The sequence below is a fragment of the Rhinolophus sinicus genome, linkage group LG12 (assembly GCF_036562045.2).
Source record: "Rhinolophus sinicus isolate RSC01 linkage group LG12, ASM3656204v1, whole genome shotgun sequence".
NCBI classification, from domain to species: domain Eukaryota; kingdom Metazoa; phylum Chordata; class Mammalia; order Chiroptera; family Rhinolophidae; genus Rhinolophus; species Rhinolophus sinicus.
In genome coordinates, this window is record NC_133761.1 from 68372801 (window position 1) to 68397903 (window position 25103).

General features: G+C 49.1%; 1 protein-coding gene and 1 long non-coding RNA gene across 4 annotated transcripts in view; one reads left to right on the forward strand and one right to left on the reverse strand.

The window, feature by feature from the left end:
- Positions 1-14363, reverse strand: part of KDM5B (lysine demethylase 5B) — a 51085-nt gene extending 36722 nt beyond the window's left edge. The window contains exons 1-2 of one of the 3 annotated variants that reach the window (XM_019750845.2): positions 13975-14363; positions 378-455 (exon numbers count right to left, since the gene is read on the reverse strand). In XM_019750845.2, the coding sequence (XP_019606404.2) occupies positions 378-455; positions 13975-14178 (282 nt within the window). In that variant the 5' untranslated portion in view covers positions 14179-14363. Of the gene's footprint in view, positions 1-377; positions 456-12900; positions 13237-13974 lie in introns of those variants that run through there. The other 2 variants (XM_019750846.2, XM_074317139.1) reach the window with 2 other exon arrangements.
- Positions 14364-18630: 4267 nt separating this feature from the next.
- On the forward strand, positions 18631-19877 carry LOC109457745 (uncharacterized). Its single transcript, XR_012490994.1, has 3 exons — positions 18631-18749; positions 19276-19376; positions 19742-19877. It is a non-coding gene; the product is annotated as an uncharacterized LOC109457745 (long non-coding RNA).
- Positions 19878-25103: the final 5226 nt, after the last annotated feature.

A 25103-nucleotide genomic window follows, 5' to 3' on the forward strand; every position in this document is an offset into this window, starting at 1 on the left:
CTTGGGAAACTAAAGCGTTATTAAATCTAAGTGAAGATACATCAACTTGGAAGAAAATTAGAGCTGAAGAATCTTTTCCTTTAGACGGATCTCACAGTACATCCCTTTCAGAACTCAAATTCTAGTGCTTGTCACCTAAATTTGGAAGGATTTGAATGAATGAATGAACGAATGAGCCAACAGTGAATGACAAAAATCAGCGTTTTTAATGAAACTGGGTTTGCTGCAAAGGCCTTCCTGCCATCTGTTTTACTGTGATTATCAATTATTGGCCATATCTTAGCTTTGCTAACACCCACCACTGGACTGGTGGCAGTGCCTCTTCACAGAAGGTCCCTCTGGGGTACAGGCAACCAGAACAGTAGTTAGGACATTACCTCCAATTCATTCAGCCTCTGGATACGTGGGGTAAAATGAAGTTTGTCAACGTCACATGCAAATGGTGGCTGCCAATCCTAGGGAAAAATCAAAGGCTTTTATCAGAAGAATTTATAATTCTGATATTTTAAAAACTTTTAAAATTAAAAACCTGGGTTACACAAATCATGTTATCTCTAACCAGTCAAACAAAATAGAACATAGGGTAGCAGTTCTCAACCTTTTCCCACCAGGACAGCAGAACATGTATGATTAGCCTTCCCCAGAGCCGCAACACGTCCTGCACACGACCCTCCTCACACCTTCCAGCTGAGCAGCGTCCCTGGGCCTCGACATCTCTGGTGAAGAATCACTGACTTAGGAGAGAGACTGACTCCTCTGGTCAACAGAAGTATCTCGGGCCAACCCGGTGGCTCAGGTGGTTGGAGCGCCCTGCTCCTAACGCCGAGATCACGGGTTCGATTCCCACATGGACACCAGTGAGCTGCGCCCTCTACAGCTAAAATTGTGAACAACAGCTCTCCCTGGAGCTGGGCTGCCGTGAGCAGCCAGAGGTTGGCCTAAGCAGCCAGCTGACCGGCAACCGACTGCCTCAGCGGGGGGAGCACAAGGCTCATAACACCAGCCTGGGCCAGGGAGCTGTGTCCTACACATCCAGACTGAGAAACAATGGCTGGACCGGAGTTGGCGGGGGAGGCGGAAGAAGGGGGACAAAAAAGAAGTCTCTCTCTTGTTACAAAACAGCTATAACAATGTCAAATTCTCTAGAAACTACACATATATGATTATTATGTAGATATGGTTATTATGGCATTACATCAACACTGAGTATTACACAGCACTTTAAAATGCTCGATTCACAGAAAGCTCATACCAACAAATAAGAAAAAGACTAATAATTTACAAAGGAATGAACAAATTCTATAAATAGCAGGAAAAAACAGCCAATCATAAAATTACTGGTGTCCAGCTTCAATCAAAATTTAAGAACAATAATATACAGATCCCCTTACTTGTACCTACCAGATTAGCAAAGCTTAGAAATACACATCTCACCAGCACTGCAATGTTAGGAGATGTGTACCCTGACAGTTAGAACAGCAGTTTTTGTTTGTTTGTTTGTTTGTTTGTTTGTTTTTTGAGGGCAATTAGAAAGCATATTTTTCAAAGTCCCGCTAACCCAGAAAATTCCTCTAGTTGGAATTTACTCTACAAATACTTATTACCACTCACATCACCAAGATACAGGCACAAGAAAATTCACTGCAGAACTGAACTTAATACCTATCAGTAGAGAATAAGCTAAATAAATGTTGATACATTTATAAATAACAAGAAAATGCTCTGCAGCTATAATAAACGAAAAAAGATCTAGATGTCCCAAATGGAGAGACAGACAAGACTGGATGAGTGAAAAAACTAAACACACAAAATCGTGTTAACAGTATTACAAATATGTAAATTTTATAGACATTCATAACAGAAAGGGGGAAAGAAGTTACTTTTATTTCAGATCTATGCTGTTGCAATTTATCACTATTGATTGCTTTTAGTTTAAAAGTAAAACAAGATTTTGTTTTAGTGACAGCAAGACCAAAGGAAAAAATGCCCAACTAGCAATGCCTGATAAAATATGTTCAAAAGTACATTACATTTTACCATAATTTTTAAAAAGGGAAACAGCAGATTACAAATTCGTACAAAGCTATTACTAACATCAAAAAGAGGGAAAAAAAATAACGGCAGCATTAACTGTTTAAGAAGGCAATTACAGATAAGGTCTTCAAGTGTTTACGCTGTCATATCACCTCTTCAACAAAGACTATGGCTAATGTTTAAATGTCAGTTAAAGACAGAGTATACTTTGCTAATAAATTTAAAAATACTACCTTACACTTCAGCCTGGGTCAAGGAGATGAAAGTCATTTATTTTTGTTTAGCTCCGTAACTAAAGATAAAGAAAGCAATGTTTAGTTGTACACCATCCAGTGCAATAGAAGGGAATCACACTGCTTCGCAATAACGCTGTGGCATATGCTAAAGAACACTCTGCTGCCCAGAGCTCTGCTCTCTAACACTTTACAAAGCTGTTGGCTTTCTGGAACGAACTGATCTGGGTTGAAGGTTAGACCAAAAACATATAGACAGCGTGTCAGAATATCCAAGTAAATGATCAAATACTGTCCAACTGGCCTGAAAATTTTACAAACTAAGACTTATGGGTAATGCATAATGGCAGTACCTGATTACTCAAATATGCCTGCTAAGCCCAAAATACAATGATATAGAATGAATTCCATCAAGTCTATACATTAAAGCCTTATGAATTACGAGCTATGTCTTTGTTTATATGCAACTAGGTATGTACACAGATGTGTGTCTCTCTTGGTTTTACATAATTTATGCTTATTTCAACATGAAGCTTTTTAAAATAAAACGAATCCTGAAAATGAAGCATCCTAAAAATGAAATGACAGACAGTACATGTCTGTCACTAAGAAGTTCACACAGTGGGTATAATACGTTTAAAAACTAAAGAAACTGTTTCAGAAGATTAGTCATTCATTAAAATCAGATCACTGAAAACTTTGCCTCTTCTGGTTATTATAAAGAATGAGAGAAAATGACATAAACGTCATTCGGTTGTCAGCTGTCAAGCTACACTCCAATGAAAGAATTACACATTATTTGCAACGCACACTGTCGTATTAGAACTAAGATGTCCTCGGCGAAGTCTGACCTCACGGGCAGTGATTTTACATGGGGACAGGGGGAGCCATTTAAAGAAGGGAAGAGATCCTAGCAAGGCCTCTTAAGAATTGAAAATTTTGAAACAGGAAAATAATTCTCAAATTAAGTAGCCAAATAAACAATGAAAATCTCCACTTAGAAACACTGTGATGGTTTTTGCTTTGATACTTTAAAGTATCCGAAAGGAATATTGTATAATGTAACCAAAACTTTTAGCCTCTGCTAATAGTCACTGAACAAGACCGGAAGCAGTTTCAGCGCTTGCTCCCCTGCAGGAATCTAACTGCTGCAAGTACATACTCCTTCAATCTGCCGACAAGCCATGTGATGATCAAACAGCTACACTGCCACAGGTTTTCCCACAAGGAAATCATTTAATAAGTAGTTTTGTTTTCTTTCACACCTAGGATCCCAGGGGGAAAAGACAATTTCTGGTAGAAAACTGAGGCTGTGAAGATTAAGAAAAGATTACGTACTTCAGAAAGGTTCCAGAAACGATGTTTGTCAGGTGAAGGGGTTTAGGCAAGAGGCTGGACTCCGCCCACTCAAACTTCGCTCCGTGACACCCAAACCTGCCTGGACACCAAGGGCAGGGAAAGTGAAACATCCCACACCCTAACTTTAAGACCTCACTGGATCTATAAACACATGCTCTATCTCCTTCAGTACTTGCTAAACTGGTCACTCTCGGACATTCAAAATCAATGTCATGAAAGGGACAGTAGTGGCACTAAAAACCAGCCTGAACCTCGAAGATATTAAAAGCCTGCAAAATCTGTTTTGCTCGATGTTCCATCTACAGACACATTTGTAACTGTACTAAGAAAAAGAAACCAAACCAGTGAGCCACACACTTCACTAGGTGCAAATGTTTAACAGCTATTAGCCCTACAATTAAAATATGGTAACTGTAAGTCCAACATTAAAAGCAGAAATGGTTTTGGACCATGTATGATCCCTAACAACCTTATCTGAAGGAAAGCGCGGGCTTGACCCTGAACTCGGATTGCTTGAGGCTGCTCAGTTTCCCGCACGGCCAGGACCCTCATGTTTGTACTAGGGCAACCTGCACGTGGATTCCGTGCACGGCAGTTCTAACCTGCGTCAAGGCTCGGTCCCATTTGAAAGAAAAGGATGGACTAACACACAGGCATGCTCGGTTTAGGATGGCAGAAAAATATAAATGGATCTTACCTCCAGAGACCTCAACATAATGCATCCTGATACAAATATCTCAGACCATCCTGTGTTGTGGAGATACCTCTATCACCTGCCTTCCTACGTTCACGTTTACTGCCACATTTAATGATCGGTTTGAATTAAAAGATAACCCACTGTAACCTAAATCAAAGTATGAGGAATTTCAGGCTAATAAAACTGGTGTTCCCCTGAATGGCTGCCTGGTATCAATGGGACACAAACCGTAAAAATTCTGCTATTACCTGCTTTTCTAGGTCTTCTCTAAAGGGTTTCGCAGCTCTGTCTACAGTTGAAACAAGAAAACCATGACCATGAAGTCAAGTAAGTCTGAAACACTGACACTCACCAAACCTGCTTTCTCTCCTGCGCTTCCCAGCGCACTTCCTGCGCCTCCAACGGAAACGTGCTGTTTCTGCGGTTCTGTCTTGATCCCATTTCCTCCCTAAACCCAAGTGTTCCCAGGCATTCCAGGCAGCCCCTCCCCAAAACTCCACACCCCCATCCCTGATGGCTCCATCCCCGCTACTCACACTCACACCTACTCACACCTACTCACACTCACACCTACTCACTCACGCCTACTCACACTCACGCCTACTCACACTCACGCCTACTCACACTCACACCGTACAGTCCAGCCGCAGGTCTCTCACACCAGTACACCAAGCGTCTTTAACTCAAAGCTGTTTAACTCATTTCTAAAAACGCTAGAATATTAACAGAATGCCTGGCACTGACATATCAATAAATGTCTGAACTGAACCTACAACCAACCCCCAAGGACCCATATCATTTCTTCATTCACCAGAGCTGAGAAAAAAGGACTCCCTAGTTTCCTATAGCAGAGCGGAGAATTTCTATTAATTAGAAGTCAACAGGTAAGAGAATTCCTCATGTTAACAGCTGCCTAAACCTCATCAGGGAATAATCTACACCAGTAGTTTTCGAACCTAGCTGAGCCTTAGAATGACCGGGGACGTACTTAACATTCAAATACTTGGGCTCCCAGTGGTCAGTGCAAGTGATGAGCCAGGAGTTTCCATACAAATGAGCCAACCAACAGAGAGCATGAAATGGCTAAGCTCTCGTACACTGATAAACTAAAAGAATAAGGGTACAAGATTCATTTAAAATATTATAGACTTTTGGGGCGGCCGGTTATTAGCTCCGTTGGTTAGAGAACGGTGCTCTTAACACCAAGGTCACCAGTTCGATTCCCCCATGAGCTGCACCCGCCACAACTAGATTGAATCAACTACTTGACTTGGAGCTGATGGGTCCTGGGAAAACACAAATAAATGAAAGTTTAATATATACACACATCATAAACTTTATAGACAAACACTGTAAGAGACAAAAAGAAAACAGCATGTTGACATCACAGACGTGCACCTCACGATCTACATGGATCTCCCCGCAGAAGGAAACGAGGGAAAACTACTCTCCTCCCCCAAAAGCCTGTGCGGGAGCCGAGAGCAGCCGGGTAACTTCTGTGGTCTGTGAAGGGAGTCACTGCGTATTAGAAGGTAGAACACTACTTGGAAGTAAAAAGCCACGGTTTGGAATTCCTCAATCTGTCCTTCAAAAGCTGTCACCTTAGGTGAGTCACCTTAGATAACTCCTCTCAGCACAGTTTACCTGTAAAATTGTCCTACCTTAGCAACAAAAATGGAACACATATCAGAAGTCAAATGTTTTGATTCCTACTCTAGTATTCTTTCCATGAAATCTCTACACTCAAGTTTTCGTTTCTGTCTGGCTAACACCAACCTTCAAAACCAAATTGTCTTGGATCCTAAGCCAAATTCTAAATCCTGTCCCCCTCAAAGAGTCTTGATGAGCAGTTAGCTATTACATAAGAAAAAGATATACTTTACAAATGGAAGATAGGAAAAGCCACAAGGTTAGCAGTGGAAAAAAGAGGAGTTACAGAGGAACCCTGAAGAATGGGCTGCCGTCAAGCCCAACTTGCTAAACCCCACCCCCAGACTCGCCATAAATGCCTGATGCCAGCCTCCCACTGGGCAAACTGGTGGCTGCTCTCGGTTTGTCCGAAATGCCTCATCATGTTGGATACGAGCCTTTCTGGGAGAAAAAGCGTGGAATACCTGGAATCTTACAAAAGGAAGGTTACAGTCCACAAATTCTCTTTATACATGTCTCTCTCTCACCTCCATCCCCTCGTCCCTTGACCCACAAATAAGAAGCGACCAGAGTACAACTCCTAAGTGGTCCCCCTCACCGATCTCTTCCCTCCAAGTGAGAGCTGCCCAGGATGACATGCTACCATCTGCTTCAATATTACCCAGCGATGCATTGGTCCAGCCACACAGAAAACTGGGAGGATCTTGCCTTAAAGACCTTGTATTTATGTGGTTTTAATAGGGATTTGATCTTTGTTTCTGGAGTTATGACTTAGAGCAAAACAGGAATGGGTTGGTGTCTGTCGTCTGGAGTATGTATGTATGCCTCACAGGAGTATGTGCGTAATAAAAGCTCCAACCAAGTGTTCAAAACGCACTAGCTTTTAGTCCTTAGTTCGCTGAACGTTACAATTTGGTCAAGCCAGTGAAATGGCAAGAATTAATACAGGAATGCACAAAACTCTGCCTGCAGCCACAGAAAGAGAATAGCTGGGAAGAGAAATCTTAGCCCAGCTACATGCTCACAACTAAAATACTCAACATTTAAAGATTTAAAACTTGGTATATACACATTAGGGAGGGTGTTAATACATCTAGAAAGCAATACTGACTAAACTGCTTGACGCACGACAAAAACAAAACCACGCTGCACTGGAAATGCAGCATATATGGGTCCACCTAAAAGCTAACGTTATGAGGCCCAATAACAGAAGATCTATTTAAACAAAATATTTGCAAATCCAGGTTTGTATGATTACACAGGCGTTCTAATTAGCTTTCCTTTTCTAAAAGTTTATCTAATAGTAAAGAATGAAACATAACGTGGCTGTGTTCTGAGCATCAAGACAAACATGGCCCCTGCCACCTCTTCACTGCCCCCGCACACACACTTTACAAGTGAGATCACTGCAGAATATTAAAAACTCAGTCGACTATTTACTCTCCTGTCAGGCAAGAATTGGAATTATTTAAACTGCTGGGTGGGCAGACGCCCTCCAACTGCACGACCCCCACGGCATCACGGCCATCCCACACTGAGGGAAGAGAAAATCATCTTGAAAACTCTCAGCCCAAAGCTCACCAAATACACACTCCTGCCTGTGTACACACACTACACAAGATACACATGACACACGTGAACTTGAACATTTTCTGAAATAATTTATAACAGCTCTACCTAAAAAAAGTTTTGTTATCCCACTAATTTTTTTTAAATTCCAGATACAGAAACACTTCACCTAAACCAATAGAAGAATTACATTCTGTATATTCTAGTTTTGATGTTGGGTAGGTTTTGTTTTCAAACTTCACTTTTTTGAAATCCCTTCACTGCAGGGAAACATGAGGTACCAGTATTTGGCACTAACTTGTCTCGCTAAATCATAAATCAGTCCCCGGACTCTTCTAAGCAGTGAGCAAATAAGCTTTGGGATTTTAGATCCTTGCAAGCCATCAATTAATGAATCTGGACAGCAGCCCTGGGTCAGTGTCAGATCCCCTTAGAGCAGATGAGAAGGCATTCGTCAGAGAAAAATGACTTTATCCAAGGTCACAATGGAATTAGATTCCTGACACTACCCACTTGTTTTTCAAAAATCTAGAAACACTGACTCCTTCTTTTACATTATAGAGGAACTGACTTTTGAAAAGTATTACTAATTCGTAAAACTCCACATACACTCTTGATAAAAGCTCATTTTTTTTATCCCTGCAAAACAGTCCTTAAATTTTACATCTGATGTAAGACATATTGCCGAGGGAAATGGAATCAACAAGTTTTAAAAAAACGATTCATTATGTGATACTCTGCCTGGTACTGTTTAACTAGTCTCCCATATGAAAAAGGAAGTTATTACTGGGGGGTCAGGGGGCTTAGATTGTAAAGGGTTACTGACAGAAAATATTTTTCAATGACCTGACTTTTAAATTGCTCATTTTGGACATCTGATACCATATAAATGTTAAGTAGCAACTCTGCTGAGACAGAAACTGCAGTCAAGGCTGCAAGTCAAAGCACCGTTCTTCACAGAAGTGAGCCTAACAGTCAGTCTGACCAACAGCTCATTAGGGCCTTTTCGTTCTCGTCTCCATGAAACTCCTTTCCAGAAATGGGCTTCATCCTGTTTCTTGGTGACTCCTGACTCCCAGCTCCGTGCTGCTGACAGGAAGTCTGGCGGATAGGAAACTGGACAACGAGCAGACGGGGAGTGAAGGATGCCCTCCATCCACCACCAAACTTGTGCCAAGAGTTGGTCTGAAGATGGTCACGTTTCTTTCTACACAGGTTCCAACAAATGCGCAACAAAGCCACTGTGCAACCTGGACAGTGTCTGCCACTCACTGAAGGCGGGGACCGCGTCCCTGAGTGCCCAAGGTCACTCACACCCCTAGGAAGACAAAAGCTAAGCTGTTCTCAACAAGGGACGGCCACGCGTGCGCTCTCACCCCACGCTGTACCCTGCCTTCTGCTGTCTTACAGCCGGGAAAGTAGCTAAAGGGACTAGAGTCTTCATGCTCACGAATACGCCTAAACATTTCCATAATTAAAAAATTCAATTTACTCCGTGGAAGTGATGATTCTAGCAGAGGAAAGTAACTAGTCTTTACATCCAGGAGGAAACTTTAAATCACGATAAAACAAAACAGATGAACAGATGGGATGGCTCCAGGTTACGTCTAAAGGTGTACAGATGGTAGTGATGCTTTAAGAGGAATGGTCTACAATTAAAGATGTGAATGCTTCAAAAAACAAAAGGGACTTTACAAGAAGGCACTAAAGTCCAATTCTACATCTTTGTTCCAAATACCTTACAATAATGAAACAGAAAAGTCTCAGTGCCCTGGAAGCAGCTTTTCCTCATTAGTCAGGTTCATAAACTTGGAAGTATAAAAAAGTAAATTCACCATAGAATTCATCTAATAGTTAATGGCAGAAAAGGAACATTTTTGGAAGAATTTTGGGAGGTGTACAAAGGTAACATCTCATTTAACTTTTCTCTTTTAAATGCTTAAGAAATCTTCGTCGGGCTGCATACAATTGTCATGTCTAAATCAAGTTTCTCACAACTCAGATTTTAAAGTCCAGGTCTAAACGTCTCAAAGTAAATGGCAGTAAGCCCGTGGTAACACTTTCCCGAAGTATCTATCACTCCACCCAGCCAATCACCCCAAAGGGACCCCTGGTGACTTCTCTTCAAAAGACCCAAGCTCGCAGTGTTTCCCCGGAAACAACACCTAGCCAGACCATCGGCTCTAATGTGTCTTTTGGAGCAAAAAGGAATACAAGACCTGATCTTATATTATATAAGAACTCGGTCTTTATATTATATTAAAACAAGACCAAGTCTTACATTAATTTTTGCTCCAAAAGATGCATTAAAGCTGATGGTCCAGCTAGGTCTTATTTTTAGGGAAACACGGTAAAAGAAATTTCAGAAAGGAAAGTACAGCCAGCCCTTCAGTTTCCAACATTTATTCCATCTAATTAAAAAAAAAATTTTTTTGAGGTTGGCAATGATCTTCTGCACTTAAAACAAGTATATTAGCATAATCTCCGGAGACTATCAAATTCTCTTAGAAGGACAAAAAAACAAGAACCACACCACCAGCTCAACACAGACCAACTGAAAGGGCTGTGCAAGGAAGCAAGGTTTTTCTAGGTTCCTGGTTTTCACCCTACAGATGGCCTTTGCGAAGAGGTGCACAGCAGGCTTCGTGGGACATGGGTCCAGAGACCTAACCACATTTCATCTGGGGGCATGAGCTCTCTCTTTGTCCTTTTCTGTAGTCAAACCTTAGTGTGGTCCCACTGAGACAACAATGAGAAGCTATGCAAGTCTACAAAAAGATCCCATTTACAGCACATAAACCAGACTCTTTTTTTAACTGAATAGTTTACAGTATTTTTTTTGCCTTTTTAAAAGAAAATTCTCACTGGCAGATTTTTGTCTGCCTATATTAAAGTATCCTAAACATCCTGGACTTTGTCATTGTCCCCAAATTAAACACATAATTTTACTACTAATCTATTAACCAGAAACACTCTGAGTCTGGGCCAACACATCATAAAATTAAGTACCTTAGAGACAAAGAATGAAATTGGGGATTAATAACTTTCTCTTATCAGTGTCTCTCAATAAATAACACAATAATCCAAACCCCAGCTTTAATACAGAACATTTATTAATACTTTTCAAAGGCAATTCTGTATTCATTTGCTCTTTAAAAAGGTTTAGGTTGCATGTTTAAAAACAAATACTACCATCACAGCGAGGGACATTTTTCCAGTAGGGGTGGGACATGACTCTCCAGCTGCCTCGTTTACCTGTAATATCACTCAATGTCTAGTCTGAAAGTCTATTAACTGTGTTGATTAGTTCACTAAGAGTACAACTTGATGGATATGTTTGTGGCTCCCAGGGTGACCAGTTTACCACTGGCAAAGTCAAGTTTAGCTAAATACCCATACAAAGACTACAACAAATGAAGTTGTTTTTGCTTTGTTTAAGGCAGATTCAAGCTAGAACTGTAGGACTTAATCCAGCCTCCTACCAACTGAGAAGAAAAAAGTTTTTCCTCTGAGCCGTATAGTCCTAAATCTGTCTTAAAAAGTAGTTACAAGTGCATGTGGGATTTCTTTTGTGGGTGATGAAAACGTTCTCACGCTGACTATGGTGATCCTTATACAACTCTGTGAAAATACTAAAAACTACTGAACTGCACACTTTAAACTGATAAATTGGACGGTATGTGAATTATAGCTCCATGAAGCTGCCATTTTTAAAGGTAATTATAAATTCTTCCTTCACTCAAGGATAAGCCTTTTCTCCAAATGTTAAGGGTTTAAGGTGGCCAAAGTATCACAACTAGAGAAAAGTTTCATGACAGACATCAAGGAAACTGGGAAAAGAGGTTAGGCCTTCGTCAATCCAACCTAAATGTCGGGACAATGACAGGCTGGAAAGAGAGGACACGCGCTCCGTCTCACTAACACCTCTATCGTACAAAGAAAGGATTAAGGTCTTACCTGTTCCTAAGGGTGAACTAATAGACTCACTCCAACATGCTGACTGTAAAACACTTAAGTTTTACACGAAGGGGTCAAACTAATGACCACAGGAGTTAAAGTTGAAAAAATTGTGTCATCTGGGGTTTGATTTAAATTTAAACCCCTGACTTTTGGACACTGCCAAAGAAATTTGTGGAATCTGCCTACTTATGGCCAAATGTTAGATGTTTGAGGACAACAAAGAAAGTTATTAAAGCCATCAACTCACACCCACAGACATAATTGATTACAAATTACTATGAATAAAGTTAGAGATTCAAATTTAAAAAAATAAAAGAAAATAAAGCCATCAACTATATTCTATTCAAACTTGGGAGACTCAAAAAAGTATTTACAAAGCAGCCAACTATTTTCTGCCAAATAGTTATACCCCTAAAATTAATCATCTCCAACTATCACAAAATGACATGGAAAATGTAATTTGTCCTTAAAAAGACATATTTAAGTACATCAAGGAGGAAATGACAAATTTGCATTTTAAAGTCACAAAACCAGAAGTCAGATTAATTGAAAATTAAAAGAAACAAGAAACAAGCTTGGCTATCCTACATACTTGATGTAATTTGAAACAAGTTTGTTTTCCTCTTTAAACTTTTAACTCAGGATTTGAGAACAGTCTTCTTGATGTATTACCTTTTATCACATTTATCTCAGCATACTTTCAAACTTCTGTGAACCCCAAGTTTTCAAAAGTCCAGCAGTTTAGGGCCCTCAGTGAGAAAGCAGCTGTAAGCACCATTCGATACAATGAACAAAAGGAACAGGACATGCTTCGTAATTGTTCCCCTGAAGCTCCTGACAACAAGATACCCACAGACCCGGCCCCTATTTGAATACAGCCAATTGTATTCCGAAAACTTAGTGAGCAAAAGTCATCTGGAAACACAGGCGCGATGTAGCTATTGCCACAGAAAAAGGTTTCATACCTTGTTGTTGTTGCTTTATCTCAACTGTATGAAACCACTTGTCACAGTTCACTTCCTAAAACAAAACAGTTTCCAATGCAAAGACTGTTTACATGTCCTGAGAAGCTTTTGTTCCACGCAGACCCTCCGTGGAGCGACACCACCTCTGGCACGCTGTCACCTTCGCGGTCCCATCAACAACAAACAGTCCCCAACTCGCTCCATGTGGCACTCGGGCGCGTTAAACAAAGGCGGCCTCCAGACGGGGCCTGGGCGCGCGTGCGGATCGCGGGGCTCGGTACCCCCTTCTCAGGCTCGGGGGGCACGACCCTCCGTTCAAAATGGTGGCCGTCGTGTCGCCGGGCGTTCAGCCCACGACACCCTGCGAGGCTCAGCGTCAGCATCTCGGCCGCAGGAGGAAAGGGGCGGCCAGGCCCGAGCGGAGCAACGTTACCTTTTTGGGAAAAGCGCCTATGAAAGGCCCAGGGAAGAAAGGAAGCAGGAGGCTCCCCGGTCCTGCTCCGCCGCGACGGGGGCCCCCGCGCAGGGCCCCCGCTCCGCACACGCTGTCACCGCCGCCCCGCTCAGGTGCCCCATTTCTGGACAGACCCCCCGACGCCGACACTGCTCACGGCCCCTCCCGAAGCCGCCGGGAAGCCCCCCGCTCAGCGTCCGGAACGAGCCGCAGCCGGCGCGGGAGTCGCCCATTTTCTCGGCGCCCGCGCCACCGCCGGGGATCCCGGCACGTACTCCGCCTGGGTTTGCAAACTCGTCCGGGAAACCCGAGGCCAGGCGTCGGCGTCTCGGCCGCGGGCGCAGGGCCCGAGCTCTCCCCGCACCGCGGCGCGGTCACGTCACGGCCCCGCGACTCGGAATGTCACCGCCGAGAGCCAGCTGGGGGGGGGGCGGGGGGGGCGGCCGGTCCCGGGGGGGGCGGGGGCGGGGGCGGGGGCCGCGCGACGCGTCCCCGCGGGACGGCGGTTAAACCCCCTTCCAACGGCCCGAGCCGTCCAACCGCCGTGCAGGCCGCGCGGGCGCGTCCGGCTCGGGGAGGGCCTCCGCCCGCGGCCGGCGCTGCCGTTGGGGACCCTGCCCGAGCCCCGGGGGCGGCGGCGACCGCCGCTCAGCTCGCGGGGAGGGGGCCCGGCGCTCGGCCCTCGGCGCTGCTCCCGTCGGTCGGCGCCCCGCCCGCCCGCCCGCCCGCCCCGGGCCCGTGGGCCCGCCCGCCCCGGCCGCTCACCTCGGCCCCGGCCGCTCACCTCGGCCCCCGCCCCGGCCCGCAGGGCGCCGGCCCAGGTGAGGGCCGCTCGGGCCGCCGCCGCCGTCACACAAAGGACCCGGCGCCGCCGCCATATTGAAACTTTGCTGCGCGCACAACTCCGGCGCCCGCGCCCCCTCCCGGCCCGCAGCGCCCGCGCCCCCGGCCCCCAGGTCCCCGCCGCCAGCCCCGATCCCTCGGGCCCCGCGGCCCCGGCCCCGGCCCTTCCCGGCGGCCCGACCCCGGCCCGGCCCGGCCCGCCTGACTCACCGGCGGCGGCCGCACCTTACAGATGCCCGTCTGTTCGGCGATGGGCCGGATCTTGTGGATGAAGGCGAACGGGTCGGCGAACTCCTCCCAGCTGGGCTCGAACACCGGGCACTCGGGCGGCGGCAGGAACTCGCCCAGCGGGCCGGGGCCCCCGAGGGGCGGCGCGGGGCGCGGGCCAGGGGGCGGCGCGGCGGCCGGCTCCATCGCCGCGGTCCGGCGGGGACGAGGACGGGGCTCCGGGCTGCGGCTCGGCGACAGCGGCGCCGGGCTCCTCAGCCTTCCTCGGGCGCCTGAGCCTTCCTCCTCCTCCTCCTCCGCCGACGACGACGGCGTCTGCGCCAGCCACGCCGTGCGCCTCCGCCGCCGCGGCGAGGAAAAGGAGTCCCGCCCCGCCCCCACCCCTCCGCCCCCGAACGGGCGGGGCGGGCCTGCGCGGGGCTGTGGGCGCCCCTGCGGTCCCGGGAGCCGGTGTCCATTGCCGGTTTGCTACGTGCCCCAGGCCCTTCTCTCCAGAAGCCACATCTGGCGGAGGCGGGCACCCAGGGTCGCATTATGCCGGTGGTGGCTGCACCCGGTGGGTGTTACGTGCCACGGCGGAGATGCACCCCCAGGAAGACCCCAGGGGGACCGGCAGCAGCTCGGCCGGAAGAAAGGCGTGGAGGCGGGAAAACAATAGTGACAGGATAAGGATGAGCTGACACTTTGAGCCTTGGAGCCTGGGCTCTGTTCTCCGGGCTTCCGTGATTAAGCCCTTAACCCGCACAGCAGCCCTGCAAGGCAGGACTCTTGTTCCCACCGTACGGATAAGGACAGTGAGGCGCAGGGTGGTTAAGCGACCTCCTCAAATTCACTCGCATCATAAGTGATGCAGCCTCTGCGTATTGCAAGGTGGGGGCGTTGCAGAGAACAGAGTGGTCCCCAACCTCATGGGTGTGAAAGGAGCCAAAGATGGGAGCCATCCGGAGGAGAAACGATGGGGCCTAAATTCAGGAAGCGTGCCACTCACTAGGAGGAAGGGATGCAAATGGGGATGTAAAGTTAGGACGTGGTGATGAATGGGGGACGCACAATAAGGTATCCAGGATGATTAGGTGGCTGGGGTTATGCAGAGGGCCCCTGCAAGTGTGGTTTTATATGAGCAAGAGTGACTCCATCTTGGACACTTGAGTGCTGTGGAAATTTCCCATGAAGACAACTTGTTTGTACAAGTCACCACCACCAGACGGACAGCGTGGCAGTTGGATGGGCTGATAGGAAACAAGTCTGCAAGGACTGATAAGGTGGTGTCATAGGGCTCTGCTGAAGTCCTTAAGAGCCCAGGACTTTGACAGCTCGGGGAGGCGTCTCGATTGACAGAGGACCAAGCTGCTCCACGAACCTCTGAGCTTCGACCTCACTCCCCAGCGAGATCAGATCCTCTCCAGACTGACCTCCAGGACCAGCAACCCCTGCACTGGCTTCTGATTGACTCTGGGATGGGTTTGGTACAAAATACTTACTTATTGCTACGTTGACGGCTGTATTGCTGTGATTACACTGTGCTGTGACCATGTTAGGAGGCTGTTCCTTCCACTGCTTTTCTGTGTGAATAAATGACCATATTGAAAGGCACTAGACCTGAGGGTTTGCCTTAGTTCTCACTGAAAGCCATGGCTACCCCGGAGGCCTTAATCAGTGCGTGGGGGTCTGAAAGTCTCTTGGGGCTTAGTCCTTTTGACTTGCAAAAAGAGACTGCAGCATGGTCTGCTAGCCTAGCAGGGCTCCTGACAGGAGTACAGGCCTGTGTGTATGCTGGCCCCTTGGCATTGCAGGCCATTCACCCACATTATGCGAGCAAGAAGTCAGTCTGGGGAGGGAGAGAGTGTGTTTACTATGGCACGTGTTGAGTTTGGGGGTCTTTGGTACAGCTGGAACTAGCCAAGAGGCTGAAGGGGAGAGATGAGAACTGGAGAGTTACTAGTGTATTTATAATAAAGAGCTATTATTTATGTAATGCCTGAGTTAACGCTCAGCGTAAGGCATTGATGTAAATTTTATTATTTAACGCTGAATGTAAGGCATTGATGTAAATGCTTTGCATATATTAGTATGTTGGCCCATTGGATCTTCACAGCTATCCTGTTGGGTAGGTCCTGCTATATCCCCATTTTGCAGAGCAGGCAATGGAGACCCAGAAAGGTTAAGTGACTTTAAGACATATCAACACTTTCGACGCACTTTTTGGGGTTTAGGGGAGGGAGGATAGTGTCCTACCCTAGAAAAGGGGAGAGAGGAAACTCAAAAAATAGGACTTCCACACTAAAAAGACCTTTTATCCAGCAAACAGCCAAACCCATGAAAGGACTATCTGCCAGGGCCTCTAGGAGCCATCACGAGTCCTGGCCCTGCTCTCAGATTCACGGAGAGGAAGTCTCTATCCTTAAGGGTTCTCCAATTAACAGGGGACGGGGGAGCCGCCTTTTCAAAAGACTCTTCCTGGAGGTACTTGTTCCCCAAAAGAGTTCAGAGAGGTCCTGGGAGAAGGTAGTCTGTTTCTTAGCTCCCCAGCGCTTTGGGACATAGGTGAGCCTGTTCTGCTTCCCACTGCAGTGGAGACTTAAGCCAAGGGGCAGCTGACATCAGATTAGAGAAAGAATCATCAGTGTGAAACAGACACGAGACATAGCAAATTATTTTTAAAAAACTAGAATCTAGGTGCTGTGGTGAGTATGGAAGAATTTGCTGCACAATTATTTTAATTTTGCTGAGTATTTGATAATTTTTCATAATAAAATGTTAGCGAGAAAGGTCATCCTCGTTGCCCTTTGTCAAGGACGTTCTGCGCTTTTGAGGGTCTTGCTGGAGTTGATTCCTGTCTTATGCTCTCTTGGGAGAGCACCAAGACTATTTCACACTTAACGGTGTCATCCTTCAAGCCAGGCAAGCATAACTTTGAGCAAAATTGTAGCCATATATGAGTCGTGAATGTTACTTAATCGAGGTGCACAGCACAACCTAAGGACATCCTTCTAGCTCTGTGTACGTCCTGTTTGCCAGGACTCCCGCCCGCTCCCAACTCCCAAGCTCGCGCTCAGTTTCCGGTGGTGGCCCTAAGTGCTGAGATTTTGCGGCTCCCAGGTGAGGCAGAGCTGTGACGTTGAGAGGGGCGGTCGCCCAGGCAGTGAGGGGACCGGAGGCCGGGAGGGCTCCGGCAGGCTACGCCCCCGCCCTTTATGATGCGTGTTTACATGGCGGAGGGATCTTCCAGCTGACACCGCCGCGCCGGCCCTTCTTTTTTTAAAGAGCCCGGCCACGGGCGCCGATTGGCTGCACGGCCTCGGGGGCGGGGCCCGGGCGCATTGTCTGGTCCCCACCGCGGGATGCCCGGGAGGCCGGACCGGGCAACCCCCGCCTGCAGCCCTCGGACTAGGGCTCCCGGAGCGCTGGGCGCGAGCCCTGGACGGGGTCAGGTTCGGGCTCCCGAGGGAAAGTGGAGTCGGAGCCTGGGCGGCCGGGGCGGAACCAGCCCCCCTCCGAGTGCCACGTCTCCAGGAACCCCTCCTTACTCCCGGACACCCCGCCCCGCCGGGCCTCCGTCCCCCAACCGCCCCCATCTGTGCAGCCCCGGATCCTCTGGACACACTCCTGGGGGTCTCCGTCTTCACCCGGCGGGCTGGGCCCCAACCTGCCCGACCCCACCCCCCGGCCTGCGCCCCTAGGTCCGCCAGCCTGAGAGGGGGCGCCCCCCGCGTTTCTTCCGGTGGCCTAAATCGAAAGGCTACGCTGCAGATTTCCAGACTTGGGGACGACTTTCTCCCCCGGCCCCAGCCCCCGCGCACCGCCCGACACCGGGCTCCGGGAATGGGGGCAGCCGGGCTCCCAGCGGCCAGGGCGGGCGGGCGGGGGGGGGGGGGCTGGCGGAGAGGCTCGCGCAGCACGTAGCGCACGTGTAGGGCGCTCCCCCCACCCCCAACACTCGTACACACATCCCCCCGCCGCCCGCTGCTCTCCAGGGCTCCCTTCCGCCCTGATCTCGGGTCTGCACATTCCTGGTACTGCGTCCCTTCTGACACCACCTTCCCTCCCAGGCCTGTTGATTCTCCTCTGCCTCCCTCTCCCCAGCGACCAGGCCTTCCCTCTACCTCTTCGCGGTCCATCTCAGCTCCTCTCGCCAATTCAGTGCCATCATCTCTCCCACCACTTTTGGTGCCCTGGAGTCTTTGGTGGCAGCAGCCTTTTTGGCCTCCGCGTTTTATTCCTGTGCCCTCCCACATCGCCTCGTTACTACTCTGGTACTGCACTTAGAACTCGGGATTTGTCTTTCAGCGCGGCGGTCCTGCCCTCTTCCCCTATGCGCACCACTCCGCCGGACTGCAAGCCGCGGGGACCGAAGGAGGGATGGTCTCTAGTCTCCCCCCTCCCCCACCTCCCCACCAGGCACCTGGTAGAAGCTCCACAAATATTTGCTGGGGGGGGGGGGGTTGCTTGCGTGTCTGTGGCTCCGCCTGGCTGAGGATGGAGCTTTGGACTGGACTGGAGGAAAATCTGGCTCCCAGGTGAAGCCAGAAGCAGATCAGCACGTGGGGGTTGGGGGCACCACAAAGGCCGATAAACTGTCCTCCCTGTGGCCCTGCCGTGCTCATTTCCCTTTTCTGGGGGGCTAGTCTCTTGTAGGTACCTCTGCCCCACAGCGAGCCACTGAGGCCCCCCTTGCAGATCAGCTCACACCATGACAAAGGTCTCATGTCTGGGCTTCTGTCCCTGGGAAGCTGGTCTGGATCCAGGGATGATACCTGGTAACCAAATACCTCTTCTTCCTCTCCAGTCTTGGAACCCTTCTCTGCTGACTCAGCAGGAGGGGATCAGGGCTCAGGGCCTCCCCTCCCCAGGGAGCCTCCAACGGACACTGGCAGCTGGATATTCCCATGGTCACCAGCCCTGAGCAAAGTCACCCATGCTAGGCCAAGGCTTCGGGTGTTTCCTCTCATTCTGGTTGGGCCACTTTGGAGGTCCTGGACTCCCAACCTTGTGCTGCTGCAAAAGGCTGACATCCTGCAGCTGCCACCACCCCTAACTAACTAAGAGCTCTGGGCTGAGCAGCCCCTCATAGGCTCGCTGGCCTTGGAGAGTTGGGAAGTTTGGAATTCCCAATGTCTGGGATGAAAGTCTTCCAATGACGTGAGACCTGCACACAACACTAGGCCCCCACGATGCTTGCCTGAAACCACAGAGTTCCACCAAACTGTGTCTCCTGTTCTCTGAGCACAGGGTCTGACACACAAAATCCTAAGTGCTAATTTCCTTTCTTCTATCCCCTGGCAGGAAGGTGTGATCGGTGAGAACTGGAACCGCTGTACTACCAGGAATAAGACAGGACCAGTGGTTGGGAGTCACTAGACTACTGGACACACAACAACTGCGGAGTAGGTGGATACTGTCACCATTTTTCAGATGGAGAAACTGAGGCTCAGAAAGGTTAATTGGCCAAAGTGACACAAGTAGTAACAGAGCTGGGACTGGAATGGTCCTCGGGCCTTTGGTCCCCAAACACCAAGCTGACTTCTCTAAAGCTGAGGAAAGGGGACATGGAAACCCTAGCCCAGATCTCACCGCTGGCTGCCTCTTACCCTGCGGCACAGGCCCACACTCTCCCCGCCAGGCCACTGCGGCCTCACTCTCTTTTGACTGTGATCTCCAGCCCTTTCATTTACACACCAACAGTCTCAGAAAAGAACAAAAGTTTCGCAAAACAATACTTGCCCTTATACGCTGATGCACTTACACGCAGGTTGAGAGCTGCCCCTGTGTCGTCTTGAAAGCTGCCAAACAGCAGTGAGATGCTGGCGGAGCACCCTATTCTGGACGCATGTTGGAAGAAAAGGTCACAGGGCTACATAATGGACTGTGGCATGCTGAGGGGAGAGGCGTCAAGGGTGCCTCCGGGATCTCTCCCCTGAGTAACTGGGCGAGCGGTGGGGCTGTTTACGGAGCCCAGGAAAACGGGGAGGACAGGTTTGGGAGGCAGCCGGAATCGGTAGTTCTCTTTCCCTCTGTTAGAGGTGAGCTAGCTCTTGCTCATCCTAGTTGATGAACAGTTGAGTAATTGGGAACCCAAAACACGGGCGAGGGCTGGTGATCAGATATGCCATGGCAGTTAGCAGTGTGTGTGGACGTGTGTGCACACGTGTGTGAGATGACGTGTGCATACGTGCGCACACACTGTATGGGCACACACACACACACACATACAACATACACAGTCCGTAAAGCCACAGGAGTGGGGAAGGTCACCCAAGGAGAGTGGGAAGGAGAGAGCCAGGTAGCGGCCTGTACGCCTGTGTTCACAGGCTGGGCAGATGGTGAGCCAGGGAGAGACAGAAGGACCGGTCCGTGTGGCCAGGCTGATGTCAGGGAAGGAAGTGTCCCAAGGAAGCGCTGGTCCTTCTCTGATTCTGTCTCTCTCCTGCGTGTTCCAGAAAACTGTGCAACACAGAGTGCTCCCAGCACGACAGGAGAAGGCCACAGGAGCTGCAGAGGGGACAGAGCCCTGCCTGTGTCAGTGAAGTCCTTCCACTACCCTCATAAAGCCCACTCCGCCTCTCTCCTGGCAAAGCTGGAAGCCACTGGGGTAAACCGTGTTCTTTTACGAAAGGAGGTACGTTTTGCCTTTGTCGTGCCCCAGGACAGGTGCGGCAGGAGAAGGGCGGTGAGACCACTAGGAGGCTGGAGAGTGTCACATTCAAACCTATGAGACAAACCCGGCAGAGAAGAGCGAGTTCCACGGAGGGATGGGCTCCCCAGGGGGAGTGGAGACATGAAGACAAGTAGGGCAGCTGGGAAGGAGAAGAGAACAGGGAGGAGAAAAAGCAGCACTGTGTCCTGGGGACCCGAACCTGGCAGACAGGTCCCTCCCCACCAGACACATGTGTCGGGAATGAGGAAGGAGGGTGGAGATGGAAATGAGCTGCTAAAGAAAGGCGGAATCGCTGGGATTACAAAAGGCCTTAGAGTCACATAGTCCAATTCCCTCCGTTTTCTGGACCAGGAGCTAAGCTCAGGGGTCAGGGTCTCAGGTCACACAGTCAGCGGCCAAACTGGGACAAGAACCTTGGGCTCCTGGCTTCTAGAAGTGCTTTTCCTAATCCATCTTCTTCAAAGGAGAGCTTTGGGAGGATGAACTGGGCAAAAGCAAAACGACCCGTACCTATAATAATAGCTAATACTTATTGAGCCTTGAGCCATGTGCCATAAAATTCAGGCTTGAAGAAGAGTTGGAGGGACCCACAGGGACTCAGCATCAAAGGGCTGAGAGAGGCCTAAACTGTCGTGTGCATACAGGCGCCCGGTGGTGTCACTAAAATGCAGATTCTGGCTAACCCGACAAGCATTCTGGCAGGCTTCTAGGGGAAGCGGGTGTTGCTGGATGAAGGACACACTTTTAGTCACAAGGACTTAAACATCGCCTCCACTGAAAGAGAGTACAGATGGGAAACAGGAGCAGGGACAGGAAGAGGTGGTCCCCAAGAGCGTGCCACCCTAGCCCTGTGCCCACCCTCGCCAGCCAGCGTACACTGACAATGGCATGTCATATCAGCTTTGCCTCCCTGGGCTGCCTCTTGGAAGGAAGGGCAGATGGATTGGGAGAGATTTCTGGAAAGCGTGGGGTACAATGCGAGCTGTGTAAGGCTGGTGGCGAGCGCGGACCAGGGTGGTGGGTTCATCATTGGCCACGTGAACCACTGGGAGGAAAGTGCCAAAATAGGAAAGCAGCTCAGAGCTGAAGACAAATCAGCAGGGTGTAAAAAGGTAAAGCCACCTCATTCCAGTGACAGGCGTGCAAGGCCACAAGGACAGACTGTTGTGCCTTTGGTGCCACTGAGCTGTCAACAGACCTGTTCCTTCCTTTTTCTATCCAAACAAGCGACTCATGGAGCGTGTTTTCCTGGGGCAGGTACACTTTCGCCCAAGGTGGGGAAAGGCCTTGGTCACTCGCAGAATCTTTAGGCCCTTGAGATGCTGAGCTCAGCACCAATGCAGGGTGTTGTGTGTGCAAACACACGTTCGAACGTACGCAGTTACAGGCAGGGTGCATGGGGAAGTCAGCGGCAGCGGCGTCCCTAGAATTGACAACATGAGAAGCCAAACTCCCGGAAGTTCAGGAAAGTAGCAGACGGACCCGTAGCAATAAAATGCATCTGAACTGTATCCCTTTAAGCTGCTCATAGTGCCCATGTATCCCCTCCTCTCCTGACAGACTCATAAATACTTTGTAACGCCCGGTCCCTCCTTCACCCCACTGGCTTCTGCATCCTTGGTGTAGCTGGAACTGCTCCCTACTTGTAATGACAAAAAGAGTCAAAACGGCGGCATATTTTCAGGCCTCGTTCTCCTTAGCTCTGCAGTTCACAACACTGGCTAGTCTTCCTCCTGGAAACAGTCTTCTCCTGAGCTTCTGAGACCCATCCATTCGTCAGCTGTTTACTGAGTGCCTACTATGTGCCAGGCACACAGGACAACACTGCTGGTGTTAAGTACAGGGGAGCACAAACTCCTGGGGGCTTAGAAAAGGCTTTTTGGAAGATGTGACATCTAAGCCTAGACCTACCAGATAACCAGAGAAGATGGCTGGGTAACGAGGGAGAAGCTCAGGGAGATTTTCTAGTGAAAGGAACAGCACGCGGAGAAGTGGACCAGAAGTGACAAGGAACCTGGTTCAGTGGGGAGCCGAGATGGAGGAGGGCTGGGGCAGAAAGGGGTCTTCTCAGTGAATGGCATTGGGACAACTGAGTGTCCACCTGCAAAAGGCTGAAATCCACGGAAACAGGAGCAGATGAGCAGCCGGGGCTACGGGAGGGGATGGAGCATGACAGCTGACAGGCACGGGCTTCCCTGGGGGCGACAGAATGTTCTAAAATTGACTGTGGTGATGGCGCCCACTTCTGTGAATGTACTGAAAACTGCTGGATTGTATACTATCAAAAAGAGTGAATTTTATGGTATGTGAATTACATCTCAATAAAGCAGTTATTTTTAAAAAGCTGTAGAAGCCAACTCAAGGGTCTAGAGAAGCCTGCAGGCATAGAGCCTCACCGGCAAGCTCTAAACAGGAGAGGGGAAGGGTCTGGCCCTGCTTTGGAAAGGTCGCTGCTGCATGCAGACTGGCTTGAAGGGGTCAGAACAGGGAGCCAGTTAGAATTCAAAACAACAAAATGTGCCAGGTGCCCCGCATGTGTCACCATCCATGGCACTCATCTCTCTCCCTCCCTTCACTCCCTCCCCTTTCCCAACTAAGTTGCCAGGGTCCTCAGCGGTCTCTAGTTGGGGCCTCAGTGTATTACCCCCAACTGATGACGGACACCCTCCATTGGCTCTTTTCCTGTCATTTCTTTCTTTCTTTCTTTCTTTTTTTTTTTTTTTTTAAGATTTTATTGGGGAAGGGGAATAGGACTTTATTGGGGAACAGTGTGTACTTCCAGGCCTTTTTTCCAAGTCAAGTTGTTGTCCTTTCAATCTTAGTTGTGGAGGGCGCAGCTCAGCTCCAGGTCCAGTTGCCATTTTTTTCTAGTTGCAGGGGGCGCTGACCACCATCCCTTGCGGGAGTCGAGGAGTTGAACCGGCAACCTTGTGGTTGAGAGGACGCACTCCAACCAACTGAGCCATCTGGGAGCTCAGTGGCAGCTCAGCTCAAGGTGCCATGTTCAATCTTGGTTGCAGGGGGCGCTGCCCACCATCCCTTGCGGGACTCAAGGAGTTGAACTGGCAACCTTGTGGTTGAGAGCCCACTGGCCCATGTGGGAATCGAACCAGCAGCCTTCGGAGTTAGGAGCATGGAGCTCTAAACGCCGGAGCCACCGGGCCGGCCCCTTTTCCTGTCATTTCAAGCCCAACATGTTGAACAACAAATCCTTGAGCATGTTCCAAAAGGCAGTTCCCCATTTCAGACACGTCTATTCCTGGCAATGGTGACTTTAATACATAAACTCAAAATTCTAAAACTGTGATAAGAAAGTGGCCTATGAACTATCAAATCGCCTTGCATTGCTTGTTTGAAATGCTTGCCCATGCTCCAACCTCTGTGATTTCGTAGTTCTGTGTCGACCCCCCAGCCCGGCCCATCACGTAGGCTCCTGTTCACAGTTCTCCACAGAGGGAGCTGTGAGAGCCAGAGAGCTGCGTGTCAGGCCCTGGGCACCAGCGGTGACGGGAAGGCCGTGGACTCTGGCTGCGACAGCTCCTGATCAAGTGGGAAATACTGTGTTAAGGGGCCCAGACGAGGGGTGACTGCCTGGAGCCCCCAGGGAAAGGCTCACAGAGGAGGTGAGTCAAACAGACGTTTCTCAGGCTTGGAAGCTGAGTGACTAATGTGAGCAAGGGACCGAGACCACATCAGAGCAGCCTCTCCCTGGACAGTGCCTGGCCCTGGTCACGTGTCCCCAGGGCCCTCAGGTAACAGGCAAACAGGTGGAGGAAGCCAATAGCAAGTGTTGTCCTAACTGACAGCTGACCTTCGGCCCCCACCGTGAGGCCTGTGGCAGGGTCTGCCCAGTTGAAGGGCAGTGCCAGGTAGGGGTATCCGCCTGGTGTGCCAGAGCTGGAGATTTTTCAGAAGCTGGAAATCCCAAGTATTATGTTAGACCTCCCAATTTTATTTTCTTCCAAACCTGTAGAGAATTTTTACAAAAATTTATTTGAGTCGAACAGAGATACAGCTGGAAGCAAGATCTCAACAGACTGAGAAAAATGCTTCCCAGACCTCCCAACTTTTTTCTTTTTTAAAATAATTTATTGGGGAAGGGGAACAGGACTTTATTGGGGAACAGTGTGTACTTCCAGGCCTTTTTTCCCCAAGTCAAGTTGTCTTTTTTTTTTTTTTTTTTTAATTTATTGGGGTGACAGTTGTTAGTGTCCTTTCAATCTTAGTTGTGGAGGGCGCAGTTCAGCTCCAGGTCCAGTTGCCGTTTTCTAGTTGCAGGGGACACAGCCCACCATCCCTTGCGGGAGTCAAACCGGGAGGAATCGAACTGGCAACCTTGTGGTTGAGAGGATGTGCTCCAACCAACTGAGCCATCCGGGAGCTCAGCTGCAGTTAAGCTCAAGGTGCTGTGTTCAATCTTAGTTGCAGGGGGCGGAGCCCACCATCCCTTGCGGGA